Source organism: Lynx canadensis, chromosome B4, assembly GCF_007474595.2.
Source record: "Lynx canadensis isolate LIC74 chromosome B4, mLynCan4.pri.v2, whole genome shotgun sequence".
NCBI classification, from domain to species: Eukaryota; Metazoa; Chordata; class Mammalia; order Carnivora; family Felidae; genus Lynx; species Lynx canadensis.
The window spans coordinates 115,733,326-115,761,098 of NC_044309.1; the positions used below are offsets into that span (position 1 = coordinate 115,733,326).

The following is a 27,773-nucleotide window of genomic DNA, read 5'->3' on the forward strand; positions in this document are numbered from 1 at the left end:
AATATATTGGAATGGATCCTGTGATAGTTCACAGGTCCAAATAAACAGTGAAAGAACCAAAACTCAGGAAATAGGAAATCCCTGATAACCTTCCCCTTAGAGAGCTACCATCAAAGCCATTCAGCTCTGGTGACTCAGCCTGTGTCCCACCATGTTTCAGATTCCCACAATAAAGTCTGTTGGACTCAGCTCAGCTTTAGGCCTTCCCCTGTCGGTCAACTATGTGAGGCAATGTCCTGAAGCACAGCCATGCCCGCGGCAGCAAGGGGGTAATACACCCCAACAGAGGTCTACTTCGATTACACATGTTTGTAAGCTTCTATTTTGCAGTTCATGAATGACAAAGGTAAGGGCAAAAAGGCATAAAAGACATTGCTTAATCAAACAATTTTAATCAGTAAAAGTGCAATTACATGAAGAGCCCCATATTATACATGTTTAAATTATTTTCCATCGTCTTTACTTGTAAGGTGTTGAAGGTGGGACCCACTCTTGAATCTTCTTTCTAGTGGTAGAATAAGGTACATATTGTTCTGGAGTGCCACTCACATTGAACTTATGGTTTGTCCAAATGAATTTACAAGCGGTAGGTGGTTTTGTTGTTGGAGGATCATCAGTCATAGAGTGAAGCCAACGATGCCTTGAAGAGGAAAAGAAAGACAGTTATGAAGAGGCAGGATGGTGTGGTGGCAGGCGAGCTAAGCGGGCAGCTCTGGGGCTATTCTGTGGCTTGAGCTCAAATCTCAGCTCCCTCACTTACTAGCTGCACTTCTATGCCTTAGCTTTCTCAACTGAGCATCCTGACTTCTGAAAGATGGCATAAGGATGAAATGAGATAATACACTAAAGCCCCTAGAAAAATTCTTGTGCACAGTAGGTACTCAAAAGATGTTAGCTATTGCTTTTATTGTTACTATATTTCATCGTATCTACGACACTATCAATTTTCAAATATACACCATTATATATGTTATCTCTAACAAGCATGATTTTTTTTTTAATTTTTTTTTTCAACGTTTATTTATTTATTTGGGACAGAGAGAGACAGAGCATGAACGGGGGAGGGGCAGAGAGAGAGGGAGACACAGAATCGGAAACAGGCTCCAGGCCCTGAGCCATCAGCCCAGAGCCCGACGCGGGGCTCGAACTCCCGGACCGCGAGATCGTGACCTGGCTGAAGTCGGATGCTTAACCGACTGCGCCACCCAGGCGCCCCTGTTATCTCTAACAAAAACATGCTGCCAGTTAACTCATGATACTATTGATTATAATATGTACCCTAATTTTAGAGGTAAAAATGTATTTCAGAATTGATGAAATACAGCACTGCTATTAGATGCTAGAGGCTGATCTGGAGTTTCGGTATGCTCAGGCTGCTCTGGCTGATGAAGCTCTAGTTTAAAACTGAGAGGCTCTTGCTGAAGAAGAGATCTCTGCAAGCACCTTAAATTCAAGCTTCAGATGAATACTACAGAACATACAATTTGTTATATTAAAAACATTAAATCACAGCCTAAAGTTCACAAGTATTTCAGTTTTTAAGTGTTTAACAATTTAATTTTAAAGGAAGCTGGGTGCATGGAGTAGAAAGGAAAAAGACAGTGAAGCTGTCGCTAAGGGCAGAAAAGGGAGGGATCAAAGTCCAAGGGACAAATAGAAGAACTGAGCAGGAAGCCACACTGAGTTTATATGGGACAGGAAGTGGAAAGAGGATTCGTACCAGATTCCCCAAGGCTGGAAGCTCACAAGAAAGGATGATGTTATGGGAAAAGGGAATGAGGGGAGGGAACAGGCAGAGAAAGGCAGCTCCAAGAAAAAAAAAAGGGAGGGGGGATTTCCTAGCTATAGAGAAAAGGACAAGTAGAGGAGGTTTCAGTAAAATAAGACTACATTAATGAGAAAAGTTTATGACGCTACTTATGTTTAAGAATATCTGTTAGTAGTAATTGATAGATATAGCTAGGTTTTGGCTAAAACCAAAAAGAGAGGAGATAAATTATTATTACTATTGCTATATTTGTGTCTAAAGACATTGTATCATGATCAGCTAACACAATAAAGAATGAAGACATCTGTACACACTGGGTTGGTGTCTCTCTCACATCCTCCAACAGAAACTGGGGATTAGGGAAAATGACGTGGACCAGTAAACTGCGACTATGAACATGAGCCCCAACTGAGATGCTGGCAGGCAGTGAGACAGGCTCTACTAGCCACTCAAAGGAGGGATTAGTTGTCAAAACTAAGGCTGATACTTGTCAAGGGGCTTTATGTAAGCTTAAGGCACAACAGAAATATTTAACTTTTACCTTGTTGAGGCAGCTTAAGTAACTAATTTATGTGAACAAAATAACAGAAAAATTTTATTTAAATAATTGCTGTCAAGACTCTTGAAGGTTAAAATGATATTTAAGAAAACAGAGTCCAAATCTGATATATGTCTATCCAGTTACTTAAATGAAGGACTGAAGATCTCAGGGAGAAATAGAAAATGCTCAAGAAAACTAAAAAATATTTTTACCACAATACATAAAATCTGAAAATGTTTATCCAGCAAGCCTACAGGCAAGAATCAAGGAATGAGTGAGCAACAATTTATTCTCATGATGGCAGTATAAAGAGCTATAAGAAACAAGAAATGTTTATAATCTGCTAGATTGATGTAACCTTTCTGTTGTTGTTGGTATAGTATTATTAAATAAAGGCTAAATAAATCATACATTCTACATTTCCACACCAAACAGTTTTTGCAAAGCAGATTTTCAGCTGGGTCATTAATTTTTTTTTAGTATTTGTTTGTTCATGCATTCATTTTTTAGAGAAAGAGAGAGAGCACACAAGTGAGGGAGAGGGGGAGAGACAGAGAGAATCCTAAGCAGACTCTGCTGTCAGCACAGAGCCAGACGTGAGGCTCGAACTCCTGAAACGTGAGATCATGACCTGAGCCAAAATCAAGAGTCAGACACTCAACTGACTAAGCCACCCAGGCATTAAATAATGTTTTTTTTTTAATGGATATGAAAGACTAAAGAAAACCATGATTGTTTTTTGAGGTAAAAATGTTCATCATACTAAAACTAGTATTCTCTCCCACTTTAGTTTATGAAGCATATCCACACATACCATTCAGTTACTTACTTCATACTAATCTAAGTATCTCATATTTCAAAACTGAGTAAACAGAATTGAAATGACTTTCCCAAGGTCCCAAAGCACATATGCCACCAAGCTGAGGCTTGAACACAGCTTCTCAATGGTTGAAGAGAACCCTTTGGTCAAGAGACTTAAATTACAATCAAGAGATGAAATAGGGTTAGGATTATGATAGCATCTAAGTATCTGCCAAAATCCTGAGAGCTATCTAAATAACCCCAGGATGGGAATGATAAATCTAACATTTACAAGACAAAAATAGTTCATCACAAGATAGCCAACTCAAACCTTGTTGGCTCAGTAACTGTTATTTCTAAATGCAAGCTGAATCAAAATCCCAACGGGGTTTGACAATTATATTTCTATGGATCAGCTGAAAGCCTACCCAAGAAAATTTTGAAAACCCCTAACAATCAGGAAGATTGGCATTATCAGACATTAAAGTTTGCAAACATTAGAATGGTATAAAAACTGGTAAAAAAAGAACAATAGTATGGAATAAAATTCTCCAAACAGACTAAAGTGTATATATAAGGTAAGGCTGGCATTTCAAATTATTGGGGCAACTAAATATTTTTCAACAAATTATGCTAGAATAATGAATTTTGTTGAAAAGAAATCAAGTTAGATTTCCCTAGGCATACATCAAAATAGATTCCAGACAGATTAATAATGCTCAGATACAACATGAGTGAATATTTATATTCATAAAATATTGGTATCTATAGAATGTGAAGAACCATTTCTAAGATTAACATTAAAAGCAAAAAGGCATAAAGAAAAAGTGTTAATTCTACTACATAAAAACTGAAATGTCTATGTCAAACAAGATTAAAGGATAAAACAAATGGGGAAATATTTGTCATATACAGAAAAGTAGTTCACCTATCATTACAAATCAGAAAGAAAAAGTCAAATGTCCAAAGGAAAAATGGACGAAAGCCATTAAAGGATGAATCATAAAAGAAAAAAGTAAAAATGGCAAACACAAAAAGCTAGCTCAATCAAGGCAATGCAAAATAAAGTCAGATATAGTTATATTTTTATTTGCTGAACTGGCAAAGATTTTAAAAAGTAATAATACCCAACACTGGTGAAATTATAGAGACTAACACTCACATACAACTGAATGTATATACACTAAGAATATAAATCGAGGGCAATTTGGCAAGAAGTACCGAACACTTTCAAAACATGTTCATTCATGGATGCAACAATTTTACCCACAGAAATGTGCCTTAAGGAAATGGAGACGTGTGGGTAAATGTTTAAGAACAAGGTCACTGACCACAGCTTTATTTATATTAGTGAAAAAAATGGAAAGAATAAAACCAAGAATGAAACGGAATACTTAAATAATTCATGACATAGGGGCGCCTGGGTGGCTCAGTCAGTTGAGCATCCAACTTTGGCTCAGGTCACGATCTCACAGTTCCTGAGTTCGAGCCCTGCATCGGGTTCTGTGCTGACAGCTCAGAGCCTGGAGCCTGCTTCGGATTCTGTATCACCCTCTCTCTCAGCCCCACCCCTACTTGTGCTCTGTCTCTCTCTCTCTCTCTGTCTTTCAAAAATGAATAAACATAAAAAAAATTTTTTTTAATAATTCATGACATATACATGACAGAAGACTAAAACATTATTAAAAATTGTATTACAGAGAATATTTTATGACTTTGAGAAAATATTCACCATATGTTAAGTTTAAATGGCAGATCATTCACTTAATTTATTTAACAGTATTTACATAGCATTTATAAGTCATGGATACCATTCTAAATACTTTTTTTTTTTTTTTAATGTTTTATTTATTTTTGAGACAGGGAGAGACAGAGCATGAACAGGGGAGGGTCAGAGAGAGGGAGACATAGAATCTGAAACAGGCTCCAGGTTCTGAGCTGTCAGCACAGAGCCTGACACGGGGCCCGAACTCACGGACCGTGAGATCATGACCTGAGCCAAAGTCGGCCGCTCAACCGACTGAGCCACCCAGGCGCCCGTCTAAATACTTTACAAATATTAACTCCTTTAATCCTTATAACAACTCTATGAGATAGATATTATCCCAATTTAATTAATGAGGAAACTGGGGTACATTATTAAAAACTTGCCCAAGGTAGTAGACCTAGAATTTAAACCCAGGCTACCTCTTCAAAAGTCCTACTTAACATTAAAAACAAAAACAAAAGGATTTGTATGAATAGAAAAAGAGATCAGAAGAATATATATCAAAATGTTGAGGTGCCTGGGTGGCTCAGTCGGTTAAGCTCCAACTCTTGATTTCAACTCAGGTCATGATCTCATGGTTCATGAGCTTGAACCCTGTGTCAGGCTCTGTGCTGACAATGTGGAGCCTGCTTGGGATTCTCTCTTTCCCTCTCTCTCTCTGCCCCTCCCCCACTCATGCTCACTCACTCTGTCTCTCAAAATAAATACTTTAAAAAATATGTCAAGGGGCGCCTGGGTGGCGCAGTCGGTTAAGCGTCCGACTTCAGCCAGGTCACGATCTCGCGGTCCGTGAGTTCGAGCCCCGCGTCAGGCTCTGGGCTGATGGCTCAGGGCCTGGAGCCTGTTTCCGATTCTGTGTCTCCCTCTCTCTCTGCCCCTCCCCCGTTCATGCTCTGTCTCTCTCTGTCCCAAAAATAAATAAACATTGAAAAAAAAAATTAAAAAAAAAAACGTCAAAATGTTAACAGTGATTTGTCTGTGTGAATGGTTTGTCTGTGTGATAGGATAATAGGTTATTTTTGTTTCCTTTGTTACTTTCTGAATTTCCTATAATGAACATGTACTACTTTATAAGAAGAAATTAAGCTATTAAAAAGAAAAATCCTTCTTCTAATTCAGACCAATTAGAGGCAGTTTTAAAATCTTCCCCAAGTCATTTGTCTTTTATTTTGAGACCATAAATAGGTCCTGTCCATTTCTAATCTAACTCCATTTCATACCACTTAAGCCACCATTTCTTTTGTTAAAAAATCACTCAATCTAGGGGCACTTGGGTGGCTCGGTCAGTTAAACATCCAACTTCAGCTCAGGTTATGATCTCACATTTCGTGGATTCAAGCTCCACATCCAGGTCTGTGATGACAGCTCAGAGCCTGGAGCCTGCTTCACATTCTGTGTCCCCTTCTCTCTCTCTGCTCCTTCCCACTCGCACTTTGTCTCTCTCTCCCCCTCAAAAATAATAAACATTAAAAAAAATTTTTTTAATCACTCAATCTAAAGTATTCCCAGATGTTTCAGTGGCAGACAGACTTTCTCTCAGTCTACCCTAATGGAATTTTTTTCTAAGCCAACTCCATCATGCAAAGTCATTCACTGAAATTACATGGGAAAAGTTCAAATAATGAACTTTTAATCTAGAAACCTCAAATTTTCTACATGAGACTATCTCTAGCATGTACTATATACACTGACAACCTTTGAACACAATAAAGATTTATTCTGGAAACTGAAATTAAGAGCAGTTCCTTCTGCCCCAAGACTAATAGGTAGTTTATTTCCTTATTTCCAGCTATGGAAATTGCCAACAACTCATCTTTGAAAAATGTTAGAATCACCAAAAACCATAAAATACCTAGGAATAAATCAAACCAGGAAGGTGAAAAATCTATACACTGAAAACTACTGAAAGCTTATGAAAGAAATTGAATAAGACACAAAAAAAATGGAAAAAAGATTCCATGCTCCTGGATAGGAAGAACAAATATTGTTAAAATGTTGATACTACCCAAAGCAATCTACATATTCAATGCAATCCCTATCAAAATAACACCAGCATTCTTCACAGAACTAGAACAATCCTAAAATTTGTATGGAACCAGAAAAGACCCCAAATAGCCAAAGCAATCTTGAAAAACAAAACCAAAGCAGGAGGCATCACAATCCCGTAATTCAAGCTATACTACAAAGCTGTAATCATCAAGATGGTATAGAACTGGCACAAAAACAGACACTCAGATCATTGGAACAGAACAGAGAACTCAGAAATGGACCCACAAATGTATGGCCAGCTAATCTTTGACAAAGCAGGAAAGAATACCCAATGGAAAAAGACGGTCTCTTCAGCAAGTGACGCTGGGAAAACTGGACAGCAACATACAGAAAAATGAATCTGGACCACTTTCTTACACCATATACAAAAATAAACTCAAAATGGATTAAAGACCTCAATGTAAGACAGGAAGCCATCAAAATCCTCAAGGAGAAAGCAGGCAAAAACCTCTTTGATCTTGGCCGCAGCAACTTCTTACTCAACACGTCTCCAGAGGCAAGGGAAACAAAAGCAAAAATGAAGTACTGGGACCTCATCAAAATAAAAAGCTTCTGCACAGTGAAGGAAACAATCAGCAAAACTAAAAGGCAACCGACGGAATGGGAGAAGATAGTTACAAACAACATATCAGATAAAGGCTTAGTATCTAAAATCTATAAAGAACTTATCCAACTCAACACCCAAAACACAAATAATCCAGCGAAGAAATGGGCAAAAGACATGAATAGACACTTCTCCAAAGACATCCAGATGGCCAACCGACACATGAAAAAATGCTCCACATCACTCATCACCAGGGAAATACAAATCAAAAACACAATGAGATACCACCTCACACCTGTCAGAAGGGCTAACATTAACAACTCAGGCAATGACAGATGTTGGCGAGGATGCAGAGAAAGATCTCTTTTGCATTGTTGGTGGGAATGCAAACTGGTGCAGCCACTCTGGAAAACAGTACAGAGGTTCCTCAAACAATTAAAAATAGAACTACCCTATGACCCAGCAATTGCACTACCAGGTATTTATCCAAGGGACACAGGTATGCTGTTTCGAAGGGACACATGCACCCCAATGTTTATAGCAGCACTATCAACAATAGCCAAAGTATGGGAAGAGCCCACATGTCCATCGATGGATAAATGGATAAAGAAGATGTGGTACACACACACACACACACACACACACACACACACACACACACACAATGGAGTATTATTCGGCAATCAAAAAGAATGAAATCTTGCCATTTGCAGCTAACTATGTGGATGGAACTAGAGGGTATTACGCTAAGCAAAATTAGAGAAAGATAAATATCATATGACTTCACTCATATGAGGACTTTAAGATACAAAACAGATGAACATATGAACATAAGGGAAGGGAGGCAAAAATAATATAAAAACAGGGAGGGGTACAAAACATAAGAGAGTCTTAAATACTGAGAACAAACAGAGGGTTATTGGAGGGGTTGTGGGAGGGGGATGGGCTAAATGGGTAAGTGGCATTAAGGAATCTCTTCCTGAAATCATTGTTGCACTATATGATAACTTGGATGTAAATTAAAAAAATAAATTAAATTTAAAAAAAGTGAGAATTGACCTTAAATGAAGCACTGAATAATAAGTGAAATGTATTCAACAAAAGCTGAACTTTAAAAATCAAAATCTTGTCTTCTGCATATAATTAATACACTTTGACAGAGAAATGTTATAGAGTAACATTCTGTAACACAGGAAAATCTACCTAAGCAGGCAGTCTGCAGTTCTTAGAGCACAGTGGCTTAATATTCTGATTTTCTGGAGCAGAAAATAAAACACTAGGAAGGATCTGTTTTGAAAAGAATCTCGCAGCACAGTGTACTGAATAACACTCATTTTGGTTCAGGTCAAGTAGTATTTTACACAACACCCCTGACCCGAAAGAGGCTAGATTAAGCAGATGTACCCAAAGGAAGACATCCTCTGCTGCTGATAGCTGGCAACTTATTCAGGGGAATATTTTTAAAAGACTATAACAAAACAAATGATTCAGTGGGAAAAGGTATTAGAAAGGTCAGGTTGGGGCACCTGGGTGGCTCAGTTGGTTAAGTGTCTGTCTCTTGATTTTTGGCTCAGATCATGATCTCATGGTTTGTGAGTTCGAGCCCTGCATCAGGCTCCACACTTACAGTGCAACAGCCTGCTTGGGATTCTCTCTCCCTTTAACTCTGCCTCTCCCCTAATCACCTGCAGGCTCATGCAAAGACAGGTTAAAGTCAGAATAGAATTCATATGTAAATCTACCTTCAAATTCAAATACAAGTTGTAAAAGAAGTGACAGACATAGCATTTCTGGATCAACTAGAAGAAGCAAAGACAATTACTGTATTCAAATTACAAAATTAGGGGCGTCTGGGTGGCTCAGCTGGTTAAGTGTCCAACCCTTGATTGCAGCTCAGGTCTTGATAACAGGGTCATGAGTTCAAGCCCTGCATTGGGCTCTGCGCTGGGTGTGAAGTGTACTTTAAAAAAAAAAAACAAAAAACAAAGGTTGTTTCAAGTAAGACAGTATATCTACATTCATTCAACAATTTTTTTTAAATTCTTGAAATGTTTTTATTTATTTTTGGGAGACAGAGAGAGACAGAGACAGAGTGCCGGCAGGGGAGGAGCAGAGAAAGAGGGAGACACAGAATTTCAACCAGGCTCCAGCGTCTGAGATGTTAGCACAGAGCCTGACGCGGGGCTTGAACCCACAAACTGTGAGATCATGACCTGAGCCAAAGTTGAACACTTAACCGAATGAGCCAGCCAGGCACCCCTCATTCAACAAATATTTATTGAGCATCCACTATGTATTAAACACCATTTTAGGCATTAGCAACACAGCAGTGAACAAAGTTGCTATGATCAAGAAGCATGGTAGCTGGGGAAACAATAAATTAAATACTCTATAACAAAACACCAGGCAGAGATAAGTGCTACCAAGGAAAACACTAGAGCAGGGGAAGAGGACACAGTGTGAAAGGAAAGGGCTCTTCTGGATAGGGTAGACTGAGGAGCCACCAGAGGACGCACTTGTATAAGGTAAAGGTGTGACCCATGTTGCATCTGGGAAAACAGCTGGTACAGAGCGACTGAGGTGGGTACGCTCACCATTCAAGGGAAAGTGAGGACAAAGGGGCTACGTCAAGAGTTGGCAGGGCAGTGAGCAGGGCAGTGAACAGGACAGTGTATGCAGAGCCTGGCAGGGCCAACAGCACACAAGGCCTTGTAAGGAGTTGGGGTTTTCACTGTCATCATGACAGGAAACTAATGTAGAGTTCTGAGCAGGGATTTGTAAAATAACCACTCCAATCACTGAGTATGTGGAGAATACTAGTGCGCTGCAAGAATGTAATCAGACCAGTTGGAAGGTTGTGGTAGAAGTTTCCAGCAAGAGTTAACTGTGGTTTGGACCAGGGCAATAATGACAGAAGTAGTGATCAGATGTGGGACATATTCACAAAGTAATCACATGGAACCTGCTGATTGACTGGATATTAGAGAAAAAAGAGCTGGGAGGACGACCCTTAAGTTTCTAGCGTGACTAAACATGAGTCATTTAAGGGCTTAAGAACATTTTGCTTGATAGGTCTGTTCATCTACCTACGTTGGGCATTTGAAGATATTGAAAAAATATATATCCTACATTTATAATTATGACCTAAAATGTTGAAAGGAATGTAATTAACTAAACTGGAAAAAGGAGATAATTGTTTAGGAGATTTTAATCCTTTCCATTTGAGTTTATCAAACAAGAGAAAATAATTGTTCTTTATTTTTATGCAAAAATGTTCAATTTACTAATCTTGTTATCCTATTTATAAATTGGACCTCAAGGCTGAAGAACAAGTAGGTTTTAAAAATTGCAGCTGTAACTCTTAATTACAGAGAACAATCGGATGGTTACCAGAGGGGAGTTGGTCGGGGGATGTGTTGAACAGGTGATGAGGATTAAGGAGTGCATTTGTGATGAGCACAGGCTGGTGCAGGGAGGAGCTGAATCACTGTACTGTGCCCCTGAAACTAACAGTTCACCGTATGCTAACTATACTGGAACTAAAATAAAAAATGATAATAGATTGCAGCTGTAATAAACAGTATATTCATTTTAAATCCAAATTTCCATTGATCTTTATACATCAAAAGCCCCTTAGACGCTAAAAATCTCAAACTGACAAGCAGAATATTTAGTAAAATGGGGAAAATGTTTGTGATTTATTAAGTGAGAAAAGGAGGCCAGCAAACAAAATACTGTTACACACACATATCTATATATAGTTATTTATAATCACAAACCTTCTTCTAAAGAGGGTATGATCAACAAATCGTAATCTGTTCTCCACACTGTGATCCATTTGAAATATTCCTTCTCTTTAAATGCAGATCCTCAGGGGTGCCTGGGTGGCTCAGTGAGTTAAACGTCTGACTTCAGCTCAGGTCATGATCTCATGGCTCATGGGTTCGAGCCCCGTGTTGAGCTCTGTGCTGACAGCTCAGAGCCTGGAGCCTGCTTTGGATTCTGTGTCTCCCTCTTTCTCTGCCCCTCCCCCGTTCATGCTCTGTATCTCTCTCTGTCAAAAATAAATAAACATTAAAAAAAAAAAAAAAATAAAATAAAAAAAAAAGAAATGTTAACAGTGTTTATTTCTAGGCCAAGGAGTTTATTTTTATTTCCACTGCGTGTATCTCTGGGTTTTCCAAGTTTTCTATAACAATTACACATTTTTATAATTAGAAAAAAATTAACAGTAATTGTACTGATTGTTTTAATAACCTGGAAATTTGCTTATAATATTAAGAGAAAAAAAAACTGAATATGATTATGGACACAACAATGACATAAAAAATTATTTAAAAGGACTAAAGGAAATATGCCAAATGTCGACAGTTGTCTCTCAGGGGTTATGTAGATTATCCCTGGCCCCTGCCAGATTCTTTAAACTTTTCTGGTCTCTCACATTCTTAAGAACAGATTCCATTTAGACTCAATGAACTTCATACTGCCAAATCAAATGGATGCTTCTTTGTCCTTACTTATCTCAAGGAATCTCTCAGCATCAATCAATTCAGCTAGCCTTCTCATCTTTGTTGAAACACTAGTCTCTCTTGCCTTCCCTCTTACCTTGCTAGGTACTTCTCATTTTTCTTTGCCAGCTCAACCTCTGTCCTAAACTCCAGATTTATATACCAGCTGGTCACCTGACACATCTATTCTCTTGGATTTCTGATAGGTTATCTCAAATTTACTATATCCAAAGAGAATCTGACCGCAATCCTCCACTCCCCATCCTACTCTTCTCCCAGTCTTCCCATCCCAGTGAATGGTGACACCATCCAACCTCTCAAACCTAAACCTATGAAGCAACTTTGATTCCTATCATGCTCAGTCTCCCTAACTTGCACCCTATTTTTCTACAAAGGCATCTAGAACATCATATGCTAACTGAAAAAAAGCTGACCACAAGGAAAAGGGATCCTCACAAGAGTAAAAACATGTGTTAATTACGCTATGGCTATGGAAAAATCTTCAAGGCAAAAATAATTTTCTGTTAAAAATAGGAAATTTTCAACATACACTATTATTTGGAAAATAGTGTATTTATTGTATTACTTCAGTAATTTAACCATTAATCTTAATAAGAAAAATCAATATACAAGGAGAGACTGGCTGTACTACATTGAGGGAGAAAAGATGTTACTTAGAAATGAACAGAAGGTGCCACCAAGTGGGGAAAAAAGTATACACATAGTAGAGAAAAATCTAGGTAAGCCATATTTGTTTAACTTGATTTAAAGGATTTCAGGGTTCCAACACTTCAAAAAACTCTTGATAGAAGTAGAAACAGTAATTTTATACTATTATGCATAAAAGAGCCCAAATTTTCCACCATTTTACTCTCAACATTTTCCTTTGTCAAATTTTATACAGATACTAACTACTTTCTTGGTTTATCTGTCACTAATTCTTTTGTTTTTAATTTTTTTTAACGTTTATTTATTATTGAGAGACAGAGAGACACACAGCATGAGCAGGGGAGGGGTACAGAGAGGGGGAGACACAGAATCTAAAATAGGCTCCAGGTTCTGAGCTGTCAGCACAGAGCCCGATGTGGGGCTCAAACTCACAAACTGTGAGATCATGACCTGAGCAGAAGTCAGTCACCCAACCAACTGAGCCACCCAGGCACCCCAATCTGTCACTAATTCTATGCAAAAGCTAACAAGCATAAAAATGAAAATAAAGGGGGCACCTGGTGCTCAGTCAGTTGAGTGTTCCACACTTGATTTCAGCTCAGGTCACGATCTCAGGGTCATGGGATCAAGCCCCATGGCTCCGTGCTGAGTGTGGAAGCTGCTTAAGATTTTCTCTGTCTCAAAATAGGAAGGAAGGAAGGAAATGAAGGAAGGATGGAAGGGAGGAAGGAAGAAGGAAGGAAATAAAGACTTTGGTGCATTACTGTATAGCTGGTGGCTATAGAGATAAAATTAAGGATAATCAAAATGGTGTAAGAGTATAATGGCATAAAAGACTATTTGTGATCTACTGAAATACTTTGAGTATTCTGTTCAGTCAGGTTAAGCTCATATAAACTCCTGAAAAAGAAATTAAAATCTCACTGCTGATTCTATAAGAGAATAGAACTTACATAAGAAAATAAACGTATTATAAGGGGCACCTGGGTGGCTCAATCGGTTGAGCATCCAACTTCAGCTCAGGTCATGTTCTCACGGTTCGTGGGTTCAAGCCCTGCATTGGGCTCTGTGCTGACAGCTCGGAGCCGGGAGCCTGCTTCAAATTCTGTGTCTCTCTGTCTGTCCCTCCCCTGCTCATGCTCTTCTGTCTCTCTCTCTCTCAAAAATGAATAAACATTAAAAAAGATTTTTTTAAGAAAATAAAAGTACTGTAACAAAGAAAAATAACAGACACTCAGTTATAGTACAGTCTACCAGCTAGCATTCATTAAATGACTATCAACTCCAAGATAGCAAGGACCATCTATTTTGTTTACCACTGTGAATGTGTAAATCTATAAGTGCATGATACATACTGGGATGCTTAACATTTGTTGAATAGTGATTTGTAAGCTGAGTACTGTGCTAGGTTCTAGGCATTCAGTTTTTTATTTTCAAGGTACATGGAGCTCCACTGCCTATCCAGACATTCACATCAGCACATACACTTTTTGTTTATCTACTGGTAGACCCTACAGCCTCACTAGCTGCTGACAGTGAAAGAAATGAAGGCCTTGCGATGAGATAAAGTGAACTCTTTTTCCCACAAGATTTCTAATGTTCCCACTAGATTAGGGAAAGTATGTGAACCACAGAAGTTTATTGAAGAAATTCCCTGTTTCTAGGATAAACACTTGACCCTTCAGGAGGGAATCCTTCTCTAGTTGAGATTATGCAGCTACCCTACAGATTCATATACTATCACAGGCCATCTCCAGCACCAGACGTCTCAGAAAGAGGACAGAACTACAGCTCACCCCGTAGGCAATATCAGGTGTTCCTCTCATTGGGAGACTTTGCGATAGTTCGTGCAGGTGACAGCTGCTCACCCTGCTGTTCAGGACCCATTTTCTTGGACTCCCTAGGCTCAAGTGAGAGGAGAGCCACATCAGGTGCAGGAGCTGCCGTGACTTAAAGGCTTCATGCTCTACAAAAACTAACACTTCTAATAACAACAACTCCACAGGCGCAGCTTCAGGATTCCCATTCTCACAAGGGACATCCCAGATCTAAGAGCAGCAATACACAAGGAAACTCAAACAGCTAACTCACCAGGCATTTATAATTGCTCTCATCCAGATGCAATGTACCAATCAAGGATCAATTTTGTCTAGCAGTATATAGTAGTCCCCCTCCTTGTTTGCAGGGGTTAAGTTCTAAGATCCCCAGTGCATGCCTGAAACTGTGGATAGTACCAACCCTTATAAATACTATGCTTTTTCCTACATTTACACACCTGGGATAAAGATTAATTTATAAATTAGTCACAGTAAGAGACTAACAACAATAACTAATAGTAAAATAGAACAACTGTAATATAGTAAGTTATGTGAATATAGTTCCCTCCTCTCAAAATATTATTGTACCATTCTCACCCTTCCTCTTGTGATGTGAGATGATAAAACACTTTTCTGATGAGAGGAAGTGCAGTAAATGACGCAGGCATTGTGACATAGTGTTAGGCTACTACTGACCTTCTGACCATACATCAGGAGATCACCTGCTTCTAAACCATGGGTGACCAGGGGTGACTGAAACCATGGAAAGCAAAACCGTGGATAAGAGGGGACTCCTGTAGTTGCTACAATCAAATCTGGTTTCCAGGGAAACAAAGCTAGGCATTTAACTGAAGATCAGATTCACTTAACCCTTTTACCTACAATTCACTAAGTTCCATTGTATACTACACTAGGTAAAATGACAATGAAGTCCTATCTCCATCACCAACCTCTATCCTGACCTAAAGACTAGTGTTTAACTGTCTACCACCATTCCCACTTGGTTTCCTAATAGGCATCTCCTACTTGACATAGACAAAGTAGAATTCTTCATTACCTCTTCCAGTTCTGCTTCCCCCACCCTACCCAATCTTCCTCACCTCAGTTACCACCAGTAGTTCAGGCCAAAAATCTTGAAGTCATCCTTGACTTTTTTCTCTCAAAATTCACTCCATCAGCAAATCCTCCATTTTACTTCAAAATATACCCCTGTGGTAGGCAGTCTCTAGGATGGCCTCTGTGACCACAGCCTCTGGGTATACATACCCTTGTGTAATCCTCTATGGATAACAGAAAATATATATACTGGTCTCTGTACCCAACTCCTGGCACAAAGCTCCTGAGACTTTTGTAACTTCCTGATGATAACACTAGGAGCATCTATTGTTTTAATATTTGTCTTTTTTTTTTTTTTTTTTAAAGATTTTATTTTTTTTGGCTCAGTTGGTTAAGTGTCTGACTTCGGTTCAGGTCATGACCTCTCTGTGAGTTCGAGCCCTGCATCAGGCTCTCTGCTGTCAGCATAGGGCCCACTTTGGATGCTTTGTCTCCCTCTCTCTGCCCCTGCCCCTCTGCCTTGCACAAGTTCTCTCTCTCAAACATAAATATTAAAAAAATATTTTTTTAAACATTTTATTTTTTAAGTAATCTCCACACCTAACATGGGGCTGGAACCCACGACCCTGAAATCAAGAATCACATATTCCACCGACTGAGCCAGCCAGGCGCCCCTTAATATCTGTCTTTGATCTGACCCTGACACAGGGCTCCCAACACTCTCATAAATTCCTGAGTAATAAGAGCAGTAGGAGCATCTCTTGTTCTAATGAGGTGACTCTAGATAGGCTTCAAGACGGTCCTGGATGAGGGTAGTCACCCGGAAGACCAAGCCATGATCAAAAGCTTGGAATTTCCAGCTTCACCCCCTTAACCTCCTGACCAATCTATAGCTGGCTGCTCAGAAGCACTGGGCTTGTGAGTGGCATCAGAGCAAGAGGTAGAGGGGGCAGTCTTGTGGGACTGAAACCTTACCTGTTGTGGGATCTGACACTATCTCCAGATAGACAGGGTCAAAAATGAGTTAAACTGTAGGACACCCAGCTGCTGTCAGAGACTTTCTTGTTGTTGGGGGGGGGGGGGAGTCCCTACACATTTGGTAACCAGAAGTGTCAGAAGTGAAGTGTCTGGTATGTAAAGGAGACTCACAAGAGAAACACACAGCAGGGAAGAGTTTTTCCCTACTAGGGAAGAAAGAAACTGAGGTTTTTTTCCCCCACTTTCATCCACTTTCCATGAGTATGGGCTGTATTTATTGACTCATTTCTAATAAAAAGAACGCAGCATTAAGTGTAGGATGTTACTTCTGAGATTAGGTTTTAAAAGACGGGCCTAATGTAACACCATGTTAACTATACTTCCAAAAAAAAAAAAAAAGGAAAAATACACACGCACACACGCACACGACTGTGGCTTCCATCTCAGGTGTTCTCTTCACTTGCTCTTAAGAAGCCAGCTGCCACAAGAGATGGCCTTGTGGAGAGGCCCACATGAGTGAGCGTGGAAGCAAATCTCTGAAGTCTGTCTACAGCCATGTGAATGAATTTGGCTATGGAGGTGACTGCAGCCTCAAACGATATCTCGAGTGCAGCCTCGTGAAAGACCCTAAACCAGAGGCATCTAGCTAAGTTGCATTCAATTCCTTACCCATAGAAATCATGAGAGATACTGTTTATTGTTTTAAGCTAAATTTAAGATAATCTGTTAACACAGTAATGGATAACTGGTACAGTCCCCAAACTCACAACTCGCAGCACTAGCACGTTAGTCCAGCAATCAGCCTGCTCCAACACTGTCCCCCGCCTTCCTCATTCTTCACAGCAATGACACAGATGCTTTAAAAATGTAAATCACAGGGGGCTCTTGGGTGGCTCAGTCGGTTAAGTGTCTGACTTTGGCTCAGGTCACGATCACCCGGTTCATGGGTTCGAGCCCTGTGTCGGGCTCTGTGTTGACAGCTCAGAGCCTAGAGCCTGCTTTGGATTCTGAGTCTCCCTTTCTCTGCTCCTTCCCCACTCATGCTTTGTCTCTCCCTCTCAAAAATAAAATAAAATGGTCAACAGACACACAAAAAGATGCCCAACATCATTAATCATCAGGAAAATGCAAATCAAAACCAAATGAGATATCATCTTAGAGCTGTCAGAATGGCTAGCAACAAAAAGATGAGAAATAACAAGTGTTAGCGAGGATATGGAGAAAAAGGAACTCTTGTGCACTGTTGGTAGAAATAAAATTGGTACAACTACAGTGGAAAACAGTATGGAGCTTCCTCAAAAAATTAAAAATTAAATTACCATATGATCCAGTAATTCCACTACTGGATACTCACCCAACAAAAACAAAAACACTAAATTGAAAAAGATATATGTACCCCTACGTTAAGTGCAGCATCATTTACAATAGCCAAGACATGGAAGCAACTCAAGTGCCCATCCAAAGATGAATGGATAGGGGCGCCTGGGTGGCGCAGTCGGTTAAGCGTCCGACTTCAGCCAGGTCACGATCTCACGGTCCGTGAGTTCGAGCCCCGCGTCGGGCTCTGGGCTGATGGCTCAGAGCCTGGAGGCTGTTTCCGATTCTGTGTCTCCCTCTCTCTCTGCCCCTCCCCCGTTCATGCTCTGTCTCTCTCTGTCCCAAAAATAAATAAACGTGGAAAAAAAAAATTAAAAAAAAAAAAAAACAAAGATGAATGGATAAAAAAGATGTGGTGTACAAATGCAGTAGAATATTACTCAGTCATAAAAAAAGGAATGTGATTTTACCATCTGTGACAACAGATGGGACGGACCCAGAGGGTATTATGTTCAGCAAAATAAGTCAGACTGGAAAAGACAAATACCATATGATTTCACATATAAGTAACTAAAATATACAAAACATACAAAAAACAAAACAAACAAAAAGCAGAAATGGACCCATAAATACAGAGAACAAACTGATGGTTGCCAGAGAGTATGGGGGTAGGACGATAAGCGACATAGGTGAAGAAGAGCAGGAAAATAAGTTAAGTCAGTAAATAAATAAACAAATGGAACAAGCATAGTAATGAATTATAACTCATTGATTATAACAGGAGTTCATACTGATACAATAAACGAGTAGACTGAAAGTTTGATGAGTAATGGGATACTTAAATAACTTCAAAGTACCTCTACATAAAATGCTAATTAATTGCAAAGGGAAAACTTTAGAAAGGAGAAACTTCACAGATATACCCTATTCAAGTGAGAAGATATCATCAGTAATGGGACTAATCAAAATAGGGTGCCACCTAATGGGACACTGCTTCTGTGAAATTTCTGCCAAAGACATAGTCTGAATCTAGTCATGAGAAAACACTTGACAAACCCACACTGAAGGACTTTCTACAATATAACTGGCCTGTAGGGGCGCCTGGGTAGCTCAGTTGGTTAAGCGTCCAACTTTGGCTCAGGTCACGATCTCAGAGTTCGTATGTTCCAGCCCTGCATCGGGCTTTGTGCTGACAGCTCAGAGCCTGGAGCCTGCTTCGGATTCTGTGTCTCCCTCTCTCTCTGCTCCTCCCCCACTCATGCTCTGTCTCTCTCTCTCTCCTTCAAAAATAAATAAAAACATTAAAAAAATAATAACTGGCCTGTAACTTTCAAAAGTGTGAAGGTCATGAAAATTAAGGAAAAGCAAAGGAACAAATCCAGTGTTAATGAGACTAGAGAGAAATGAGATCCACATGAAATGCACAATTAGACCCTCTGGCTATAAAAGACATTTGTTGGCACAACTGATGAAAACTAAATGGGATCTGAAGATGATACGACTCTTAATTTCCCGACTTTGACAGTTAAATTGTGGTTACATAGGAGAATATCCTTGTTTGTAGGAATTACACACTGGAGTATTCAGGACATCCTTTGGGAACTTACTTTGAAATGATTCATATACTTCCAACTCTTCAGGAAGTTTAGGATTGTTCCCAATTAAAAAAAAATTATAAAACAGATCACATCCTACTTTACCTTCCAGTGACTTTCAAAGAAATTTAGGGAAAAAAAGCCAAAAAAGCATGGCTTACCACATCTACATGATCCAGGCCCTAGCTATTTCTCCTAGTTACCTAAAATCTTCCCTGTGGTCATTCCATTCCAGCCAAACTGGCCACAATGCTGTTCTTTGAATACATGCAAATATATCTCAACAGACAGGCTTTTGCACTGTGGTTTCTACTGCCTGGAGCTCTTTGTCCCCTTCCCTGGTTTGCTCCCTCCCCTCTTCAAATGTCATTTCCTCAAGGAAGCCTTTTCTAACTTCCAGAGAAGACAGCCACTCCATTACTCTTTATCCTTTTATGAATGCCAGCTTCATATTATCTTCCTTGCATTTACCATTACCTAAAATATAGAATACATTTGTTCTTCTGTCTCCATTCAATGAGAGCAAGAACTCTCATTATTTACTATTGTATTCCCAGTGTCTATAACAGTTCTAGGCATCTGGTAGGCATGCAATAGTTATTTGAAGGTCGCCTGGGTGGCTCCGTTGGTTGAGCATCCAAATGCAGCTCAGGTCATGACCTCACAGTTCGTAAGTTCAAGCCTCCGGTCGGGCTCTGTGCTGACAGCTCAGAGCGTGGAGCCTGATTTGGAGTCTGTGTCTCCCATTCTTTCTGCCTCTCCCCTGCTCACACTCTCTCTCTCTCTCTCTCCCTCTCTCAAAAATAAGTAAACATTAAAAACCAAACAAACAAAAATAGTTATTTGAATAACAATGATAAACTGTTTGCTATTCGCTACTTTGTATATAATACCTGTCTCTCTAATTACAACTGAATCGGGGCACCTGGGAGGCTCAGTCAGTTAGGCTCCAACTTTGGCTCAGGTCATGATCTCATGGTTGGTGAGAGCCCACATTGGGCTCTCTAATGTCAGCATAGAGCCTGCTTCAGATCCTCTGTCCCCCTCTCTTTCTGCCCCTCCCCTGCTTGCGCTATTTCTCTTTCAAAAATAAACAAACATTAAAAATTAAAAAAAAAAAATCAACCCAACTATAAATTTACTCATGGATCAAATCAAAGGTAAGACTCCACAAATTTAGAATTCCACAATGTATTACACTTAGCAAAGAGGGGGTCTTCTTGAGAAACAAACAGCTAAACTTGTCCGACAACACTTCTCCCTACATCATAAGCCTTTAAGCTTCCCTTATAAACAAGGGTCATCAAAGGTACTCAGCCATTAGGAGGCTGCTCTCCACAATGAAATTCAGCTTTATATCCTCAATTGTCCTCAGGCACCTGCTGGAATGATGTTATCTTCTACAGCTTTCTACCTCTTTTTCATGTGATCTCAGATCATACAAAAGAACTTGCTTGGCAGAATAGTACCTTTATCTTTTCATAGTTTTTACCACGTTATCATTTCAAATATGTTTCATCACATAATTTAAATCAGTTCCCTCCCACACCTCCCCTCACATCCTCCCAAAATATAGACCATGAGCGCTGAGTAAAGATGAGTGCTTTGAAGGAAATAGATCTCAATCTATCTGAGATCTGAAAGAGATAGCCCACAGGTCTTCTGCATCCTCCTAGGACCAATTCCACCCTGAAACAATCAACCAAACAAATAACCTGGACACCTTACCTCCTAAAGCCAAATTCCACTTTTGAGTCCTGGGTCTCAAATAGTGCCCCTAACATATAAAATGCCCCTCAGTGAAAGTAGACAGCTCTTGATCTAAAATCACAGTCCCTTGGATCGTAAAAGAATGATACGCTATGGTAACATGTAATATCACTGCTGCTTTCTCACAATCAGAGCCAATGAGTATAAAGACAATTCATTACAAGCATACCTTGGAGATATTGCAGGCTTGGTTCCAAACTAACACAATTAAGTAAATATTGCAATAAAACAAGTCAAACGAAGTTTTGTTTTCCAGTGCATATAAAAGTTATGTTTATACTACACTATAGTCTATTAAGTGTACAACAGCAGTATATCTAAAAAAAAACCACAACATATGCCTTGATTAAAAAATACTTTATTGCTTGCTGAAAATACTAACCACCATCTGAGCTTTTAGGGAGTTTTTAATTTTTTGGCTCATGGAGGGTTCTTGCCTTGACGTTGATGGCTGCTGACTGACCAGAGTGGTGGGGGACAGTGGCGATTTTTTAAAATAAGACAACAATGAAGTTTATCACACTGATCCACTCTTCCTTCTCATTAAGGATTTCTCTGTAGCCATATAATGCTATTTGATAGCCTTTACCCACAGTAAAACTTCTTTCAAAATTGGAGTCAATCCTCTCAAGCCTGCGACTACCGTATCAACTAAGTTTATATTATATTCTAAATCCTTTGTCATTTCAACAATCTTCACAGCATCTCTGCCAGGAGTAGATTCTAGATCAACAAACCACTTTCTTTGCTCATCCATGAGAAGGAACTCCTCATCCATTCAAGTTTGATCATAAAACTGCAACAATTCAGTCACGTCTTCAGGCTCCACTTCTCGTTCTCTTGCAATTTCTACATTTACTTCCATAATTACTTTATCCACTGAAGTGATAAACCCCTCAAAATCATCCATGATCAATGGGTTGGAATCAACTTCTTCTAAACTCCTGTTAATGACGGTATTTTGACCTCTTCCCATGAAATCACAAATGTTTTTAATGGCATCTAGAATGATTGAATCCTTTTGAGAGGATTTTCCATTTACTTTGCCCAGATCCAGCAGAGGCAGCTATAGCCTTATGCAAGGTCTCTCTTAAATAACACTTGAAAATCAAAATTACTCCTTCATCTGTGGGCTAAAGATATTGTGTTAGCAGGTATGAAACATGAATCTCACTGTACATCTCCATCAGAGCTGCTGGGTAACCAGGTGCATTGACAATGAGCACTAATATTTTGAAAGGAATCTTTTTTTCGGAGCAGTAGGTCCCAACAGCAGGCTTAAAATATCCAGTAAGCCATGCTGTAAACAGATGTGTGGTCACTCAGGCTTTGTTGTTCCATTGGTAGAGCATAAGATTTAGCATAATTCTTAAGGGCCATGGGATTTTCTGAACAGTGAATGAATATAGGCCTCGATTGAAAATCACCGGCTGCATTAGCCCCTAACAAGAGAGTCAGCCTGTCCTTTGAAGCTCTGAAGCCAGGCACGGACTTTTCTCTAGCTATGAAAGTCCTAGATGGCATCTTCTTCCAATAGAGTGCTGTTTCGTCTACATTGAAAATCTGTTGTTTAGTGTAGCCACCTTCACTAACTATCTTCGCTAGATCTTCTGAATAACTTGCTGCAACTTTCATATCAGCACTTGCTGCTTTACCTTGCACTCTTATGTTATGGAAACAGTGTCTTTCCTTAAACTTTATGAACCAAACTCTGCTAGCTTCACTTTTCTTTTGCAGCTTCCTCACCTCTCAGCCTTCACAGAATTGAAGAGGTAGGGATTTGCTCTAGACTAAGTTTTGGCTTAGGAAATGCTGTGGTTGGTTTGATCTTCTGTCCAGAACACAAAAACTTTCTCCGTATCAGCAATAAGGCTGTTTCACTTTCTCATCATTCTTGTGTTCACTGGAGTAGCACTTTTAACTTCCTTCAAGAACTTTTCTTTTGCATTCACAATGTGGCTAACTGTTTGACACAAGAGGCCTAGCATTCAGCCTATCTTGGCTTTCAACATGCCTTCCTCACTAAGCTTTATCACTTTTAGCTTTTGATTTAAAGTGACAGATGTGTGCTCACTTCAGCAGCACATGTAATAAAGTGACAGATGTGCAACTCTTCCTTTCTCTTGAACACTCAAAGGCCTTTGAAGGGTTATTGATTGGCCTAATTTCAATATTGTGTTTCAGGGAACAGGGAGGCCTGGGGAGAGGAAGACAGGGGAATGGCCAGTTGGTGGAGCAGTCTGAACATAACATTTATTAAGTTCACCACCTTATATAGGTGTGGTTCATGGCACCCCAAAAGAATTACAACAGTAAGCTCAAAGATCACTTGATTACGGGTCACCATAACAAACATAACAACAATGAAAAGTTTGAAATATTGTTGAGAATTACCAAAATGTGATACACAGACACAATGTGAGCATATGGTGTTGGAAAAATGGCGCCAACAGACTTGCTCATGGCAGGGTTGCCTCAAACCTTCAATTTGTAAAAAACTTCTCTGATTTGGGCAGCACAGTAAAGCAAAGCATAATGAAACTAGGTATGTCTGCATCGTGGCCTTCAAACTACATCACTGATATAGGTCAATGCTCCTAATTTGTCCAAGTAGTAGAAGCTGAGAACTGGTTGTAGGTGAAATGTGATATATGTGCTTAATTCACAATATATATATTTTTAAAATTTACTTAAATTCAAGTTAGTTAACAACTCAGTGCAGTACTGGTTTCAGTAGTTCACAATATACTCTTAAAACACCGTTCTGTTCAATCAAGTAGCCTATTTAATTTAAATAAAATAAAAACTTTAATTCGGTCACATTAGCTAAATTTCACAGTGTCCTGGGCCAGATGTGACTAGTGGCTACCTTATTGGACAGCACAAACATATAACATTTCTATGATCATGAAAAGTTCTACTGGATAGTGCCGTATTTAGGGTGACAAATATTTTAAATTAACATTTAAAAAACAAGAAATCTCACCATTGAAATACACATTTCCACTTTCTCTTGAAAAATCCTATCTAGAAACCGCTGACCAAATTCTCAGCTGATGGAACCAGGGAGTGATGAATAGCACTGCCACACTCTTTGATGGAATGTGTGCTTTTCAGTCCTTTACAGTCCCCACTACTCCCTACTGTCTCACACTGTACTTCATTAACTTACGTTATATGCCTGGATTTCTAATTGAGTCTTTATGAATACCCTTGAGATTATTCCAGTTCCTACACAACAGAGCCTCAAGCAGTTTCTGATGATCAAGTTCAATTAAATAAAATGTCACAGGTACCTAATACACTTATTTCTAGTTTTCTGGTGAAATTTTCTAGACAAACTATAACAGATACCTAGAGTTTAATTATGTATCAAACAAGTGGTATTATTTTAGCAATCTATGAAACAGATAGGAGTACTTTGCTTTGAAATATTTTACACAAAATTTGATAATCCACGTAAGACCATTTAGAATTTCATTTCAAAACAGATATATTATAAAATTACTTTTTAGAGACCTAAGGAATTTGAGGGCTCTCATTTTACAGATGAAAAAACTAAGCCCCAGAGAAGTTAAGGAACTTGCTTAAAGTCCAATTGCCAAATATTCAGAGTCAGAATTAGTTTTGCTTTTCCCTTCACCCATAGCCACGTGATAATGTGGCATACTGTTCCTCCCCAAAGACAGCCACACCATCATATACGCCAATGTGTAATGTGATCTTGACATGCCTCCATTAAGACACAGGGTTTATGTTCTCTTTCATTAAGCTTGGGCAGAGTTTTCAAATTGCCTCAACCAACGGAATGCAGAAACGATACAGGATAATTTCCAAGACTAAGTCAGTTAAGGCCACATGGCTTTCTGCCTGGTGCTTTCTCTTAGAGCACTTGCCTGAAGCAGTGCAGGCCACCGGAGGGTGTACCAGCCCAAAGCCCCAGCTGTGCTCCCTGGTGACATCCAGCACCCGCTGCCAGATACCGAATGAACAAGTCTTCAGATGATTCTGGTATCCAGCTTTGAGTCTTCGACCTGACATTCTAGAGCCGAGATAAGCTAGTCTGACTATGACTTGCCTAAACTCCTGACCCATAAGAACTGAGAAATAAATGCTTGTTGTTTTAAGACCCTAAGTTTTAGGGTTATTTGTTACACAGTCACCGTAACTAGGACAGACGCTTTCAGATCACTGACTGGTTTACAAACAGATATTCAATAAATATTTGTGTAATGAAACAAATATTGCCAAGCCAAATAAAATAACATGTTGACTTAGCTTACCATTCAGGGGGGACCATGCTTCCATCCACATCCCAAAACGTGTTCTTGCCATTCATTTCAGTTGTATATATAACCCATCGGTGACGACCTGGGTGGAAAGATCAACATTTATAAAGATGTGAGGAAATAAACACAACCTTAAAAAAAAAAAAAAAATATATATATATATATATATATATATATATATAATTCTATATCAAAGAAGACTTTTTTTTTTTTTTTTAATAAGAGACTTTTATGTGCTTTCACATAAAAGAAACATTAAAGGAATAGCACCCCGGGTTTATCAGTGAGGACAAGCCTCAGGAAGTGTATCGCAAGCTTTCAACAATAGCCCGGCAGCTGCCAGAGCAAAATCCCTACACTGGGACTCAGCCTCACTCTATGGGTGGGACTCAGGCATTTCCCACAGTGGAGAACTCTTGCTTCTCCCCCTGTAACCGCTGCCAAGGGAGTAGAGGAGAAAGTAAAGGAGTGTGTTTCCAACTGTTAAGGGTATTCAGGAAATAAAGTGTTCTTCCTGAGACTGGGGCAGGAGAAATGTATTCACAGCAATCATACTTGAATTATATGTTTCCATATAAATATTTTTAAATGACCACCAGAGATCCTCTTGGAAACTGGTGATCACACATAATAGGCAAACATTATAAATGATGGTTAGATAAATAGGATAGCTCCTGTCATCAAAACAGTATGGCTGCATTTTTTTATTTAACAAATTTCTGTGAAATAGTTGGGGATCTAACTACAATTTACACAACTGTTTCTTGGAGCACCTTGGTGGTTCAGTGAGTTAAGAGTCTGACTCTTAATTTTGGCTCAGGTCATGATTTCATGGTTAGTAAGTTCAAGCCCCACACTGGGCTCTGCACTGACAGCATGGAGCCTGCTTGGGATTCTGTCTCCCTCTCTCTGCCTCTCTCCTATTTGCTATCTCTCTCTCAAAATAAATTTCAAAAATAAACTTTAAATAAATAAATAAATAAATAAATAAATAAATAAATAAATAAATAACTATTTCTATTGGGTCCTTAAGTTAAGCATCAACCTGGATTCTAATCAATACTCTGTCACTTATTATTAATGAGTTTTAGGCAAATTTTATGAGCCTCAGTTTCTTTACCTATTAAAAGTGGATGAATACAGGGCAGTTGGCTGGCTCAGTCAGTACAGCATGAGACTCTTGAACTCAGGGTTGTGAGTTTGAGCCCCAGGATGGGCACAGAGCTTACCTTAAAAAAAAAAAAAAAAAAAAAAGTGGGAGGGTGCTGCCTGGCTGGCTGAGTTGGTGGAGCATGGGACTCTTGATCTCAGGGTTTTAAGTTCAAGATCCTCACTGGATGTAGAGGTTATTGAAAAATAAAATCTTTAGGAGCAACCGGGTGGCTCAGTTGCTTAAGCGTCCAACTCTTGGTTTCAGCTCAAGTCATGATCTCATGGTTCACAGGTTTGAGCCCTGAGTCCAGCTCTGTGCTGACAGGGCACAGCCTGCTTGGGATTCTCTCTCTCCCTCTCTCTCTGCCTGCCCATCCCCTGCTTGAATAAATAAAAAAAACATTAAAAAAATCTTTAAGAAAATGTTTTTTAAAAAAATCTTAAAAAACAAAAGTAGATGATTATACTTACATCTTAAGGTTGCTATGAAAATTAAATATCACACAGACACCTAGTTTAGCATTGGTCAAAAAAGCGCATAATATTAATTCCTTCCACCCCTCCCTTATTGCCCCTAACCCCACAAATAGAAAATACTGAATTCATCCCTATAATGGGTTTTAAGGCAATAAACAAAAAGCAATCTGCATTTACTTTACAGAATTTTCCTGGGTAAATACATAATCAACAAACATCAAGGAATGCTATTTAAATATGACCTCCTCAGGGCGCCTGGGTGGCTCAGTCAGTTAAGTGTCCAACTTCAGCTCAGGTCATGATCTCACAGTTTGTCAGTTCAAGCCCCCAATCTGGCTCTCTGCTATCAGCACAGAGCCCACTTCTATCCCCCTCTCTGCCCCTTTCCAGATCATGCTTGTGCACATGCTCTCTCTCTCAAAAATAAATAAACATTTAAAAAAGATAAAAATAGGGGCACCTGGGTGGCTCAGTTGGTTAGGCGTCCAACTTTGGCTCAGGTCACGGTCTCACGGCTCATGAGTTCAGACCCCGTGTCAGGCTCTATACTGACAGCTCAGAGCCTGGAACCTGCTTCAGATTCTGGGTCTCCCTCTCTCTGCCCCTCCCCACTCATGCTCTGTCTGTCTCTCTCTCAAAAATAAATAAACATGAAAAAAAAAAGTCTTGTTAAA

At 39.3% G+C, this 27,773-nt stretch overlaps 1 protein-coding gene across 1 annotated transcript in view; it reads right to left on the reverse strand.

The window, feature by feature from the left end:
- Positions 1-370: 370 nt before the first annotated feature.
- The window catches only part of NDUFA12 (NADH:ubiquinone oxidoreductase subunit A12), a 30,074-nt gene continuing 2,671 nt past the window's right edge, over positions 371-27,773 (reverse strand). Inside the window, exons 3-4 of the mRNA XM_030323427.1 lie at positions 25,465-25,552; positions 371-640 (exon numbers count right to left, since the gene is read on the reverse strand). Of these exons, the coding sequence (XP_030179287.1) occupies positions 460-640; positions 25,465-25,552 (269 nt within the window). The 3' untranslated portion in view covers positions 371-459. The remainder of the gene's footprint in view (positions 641-25,464; positions 25,553-27,773) is intronic.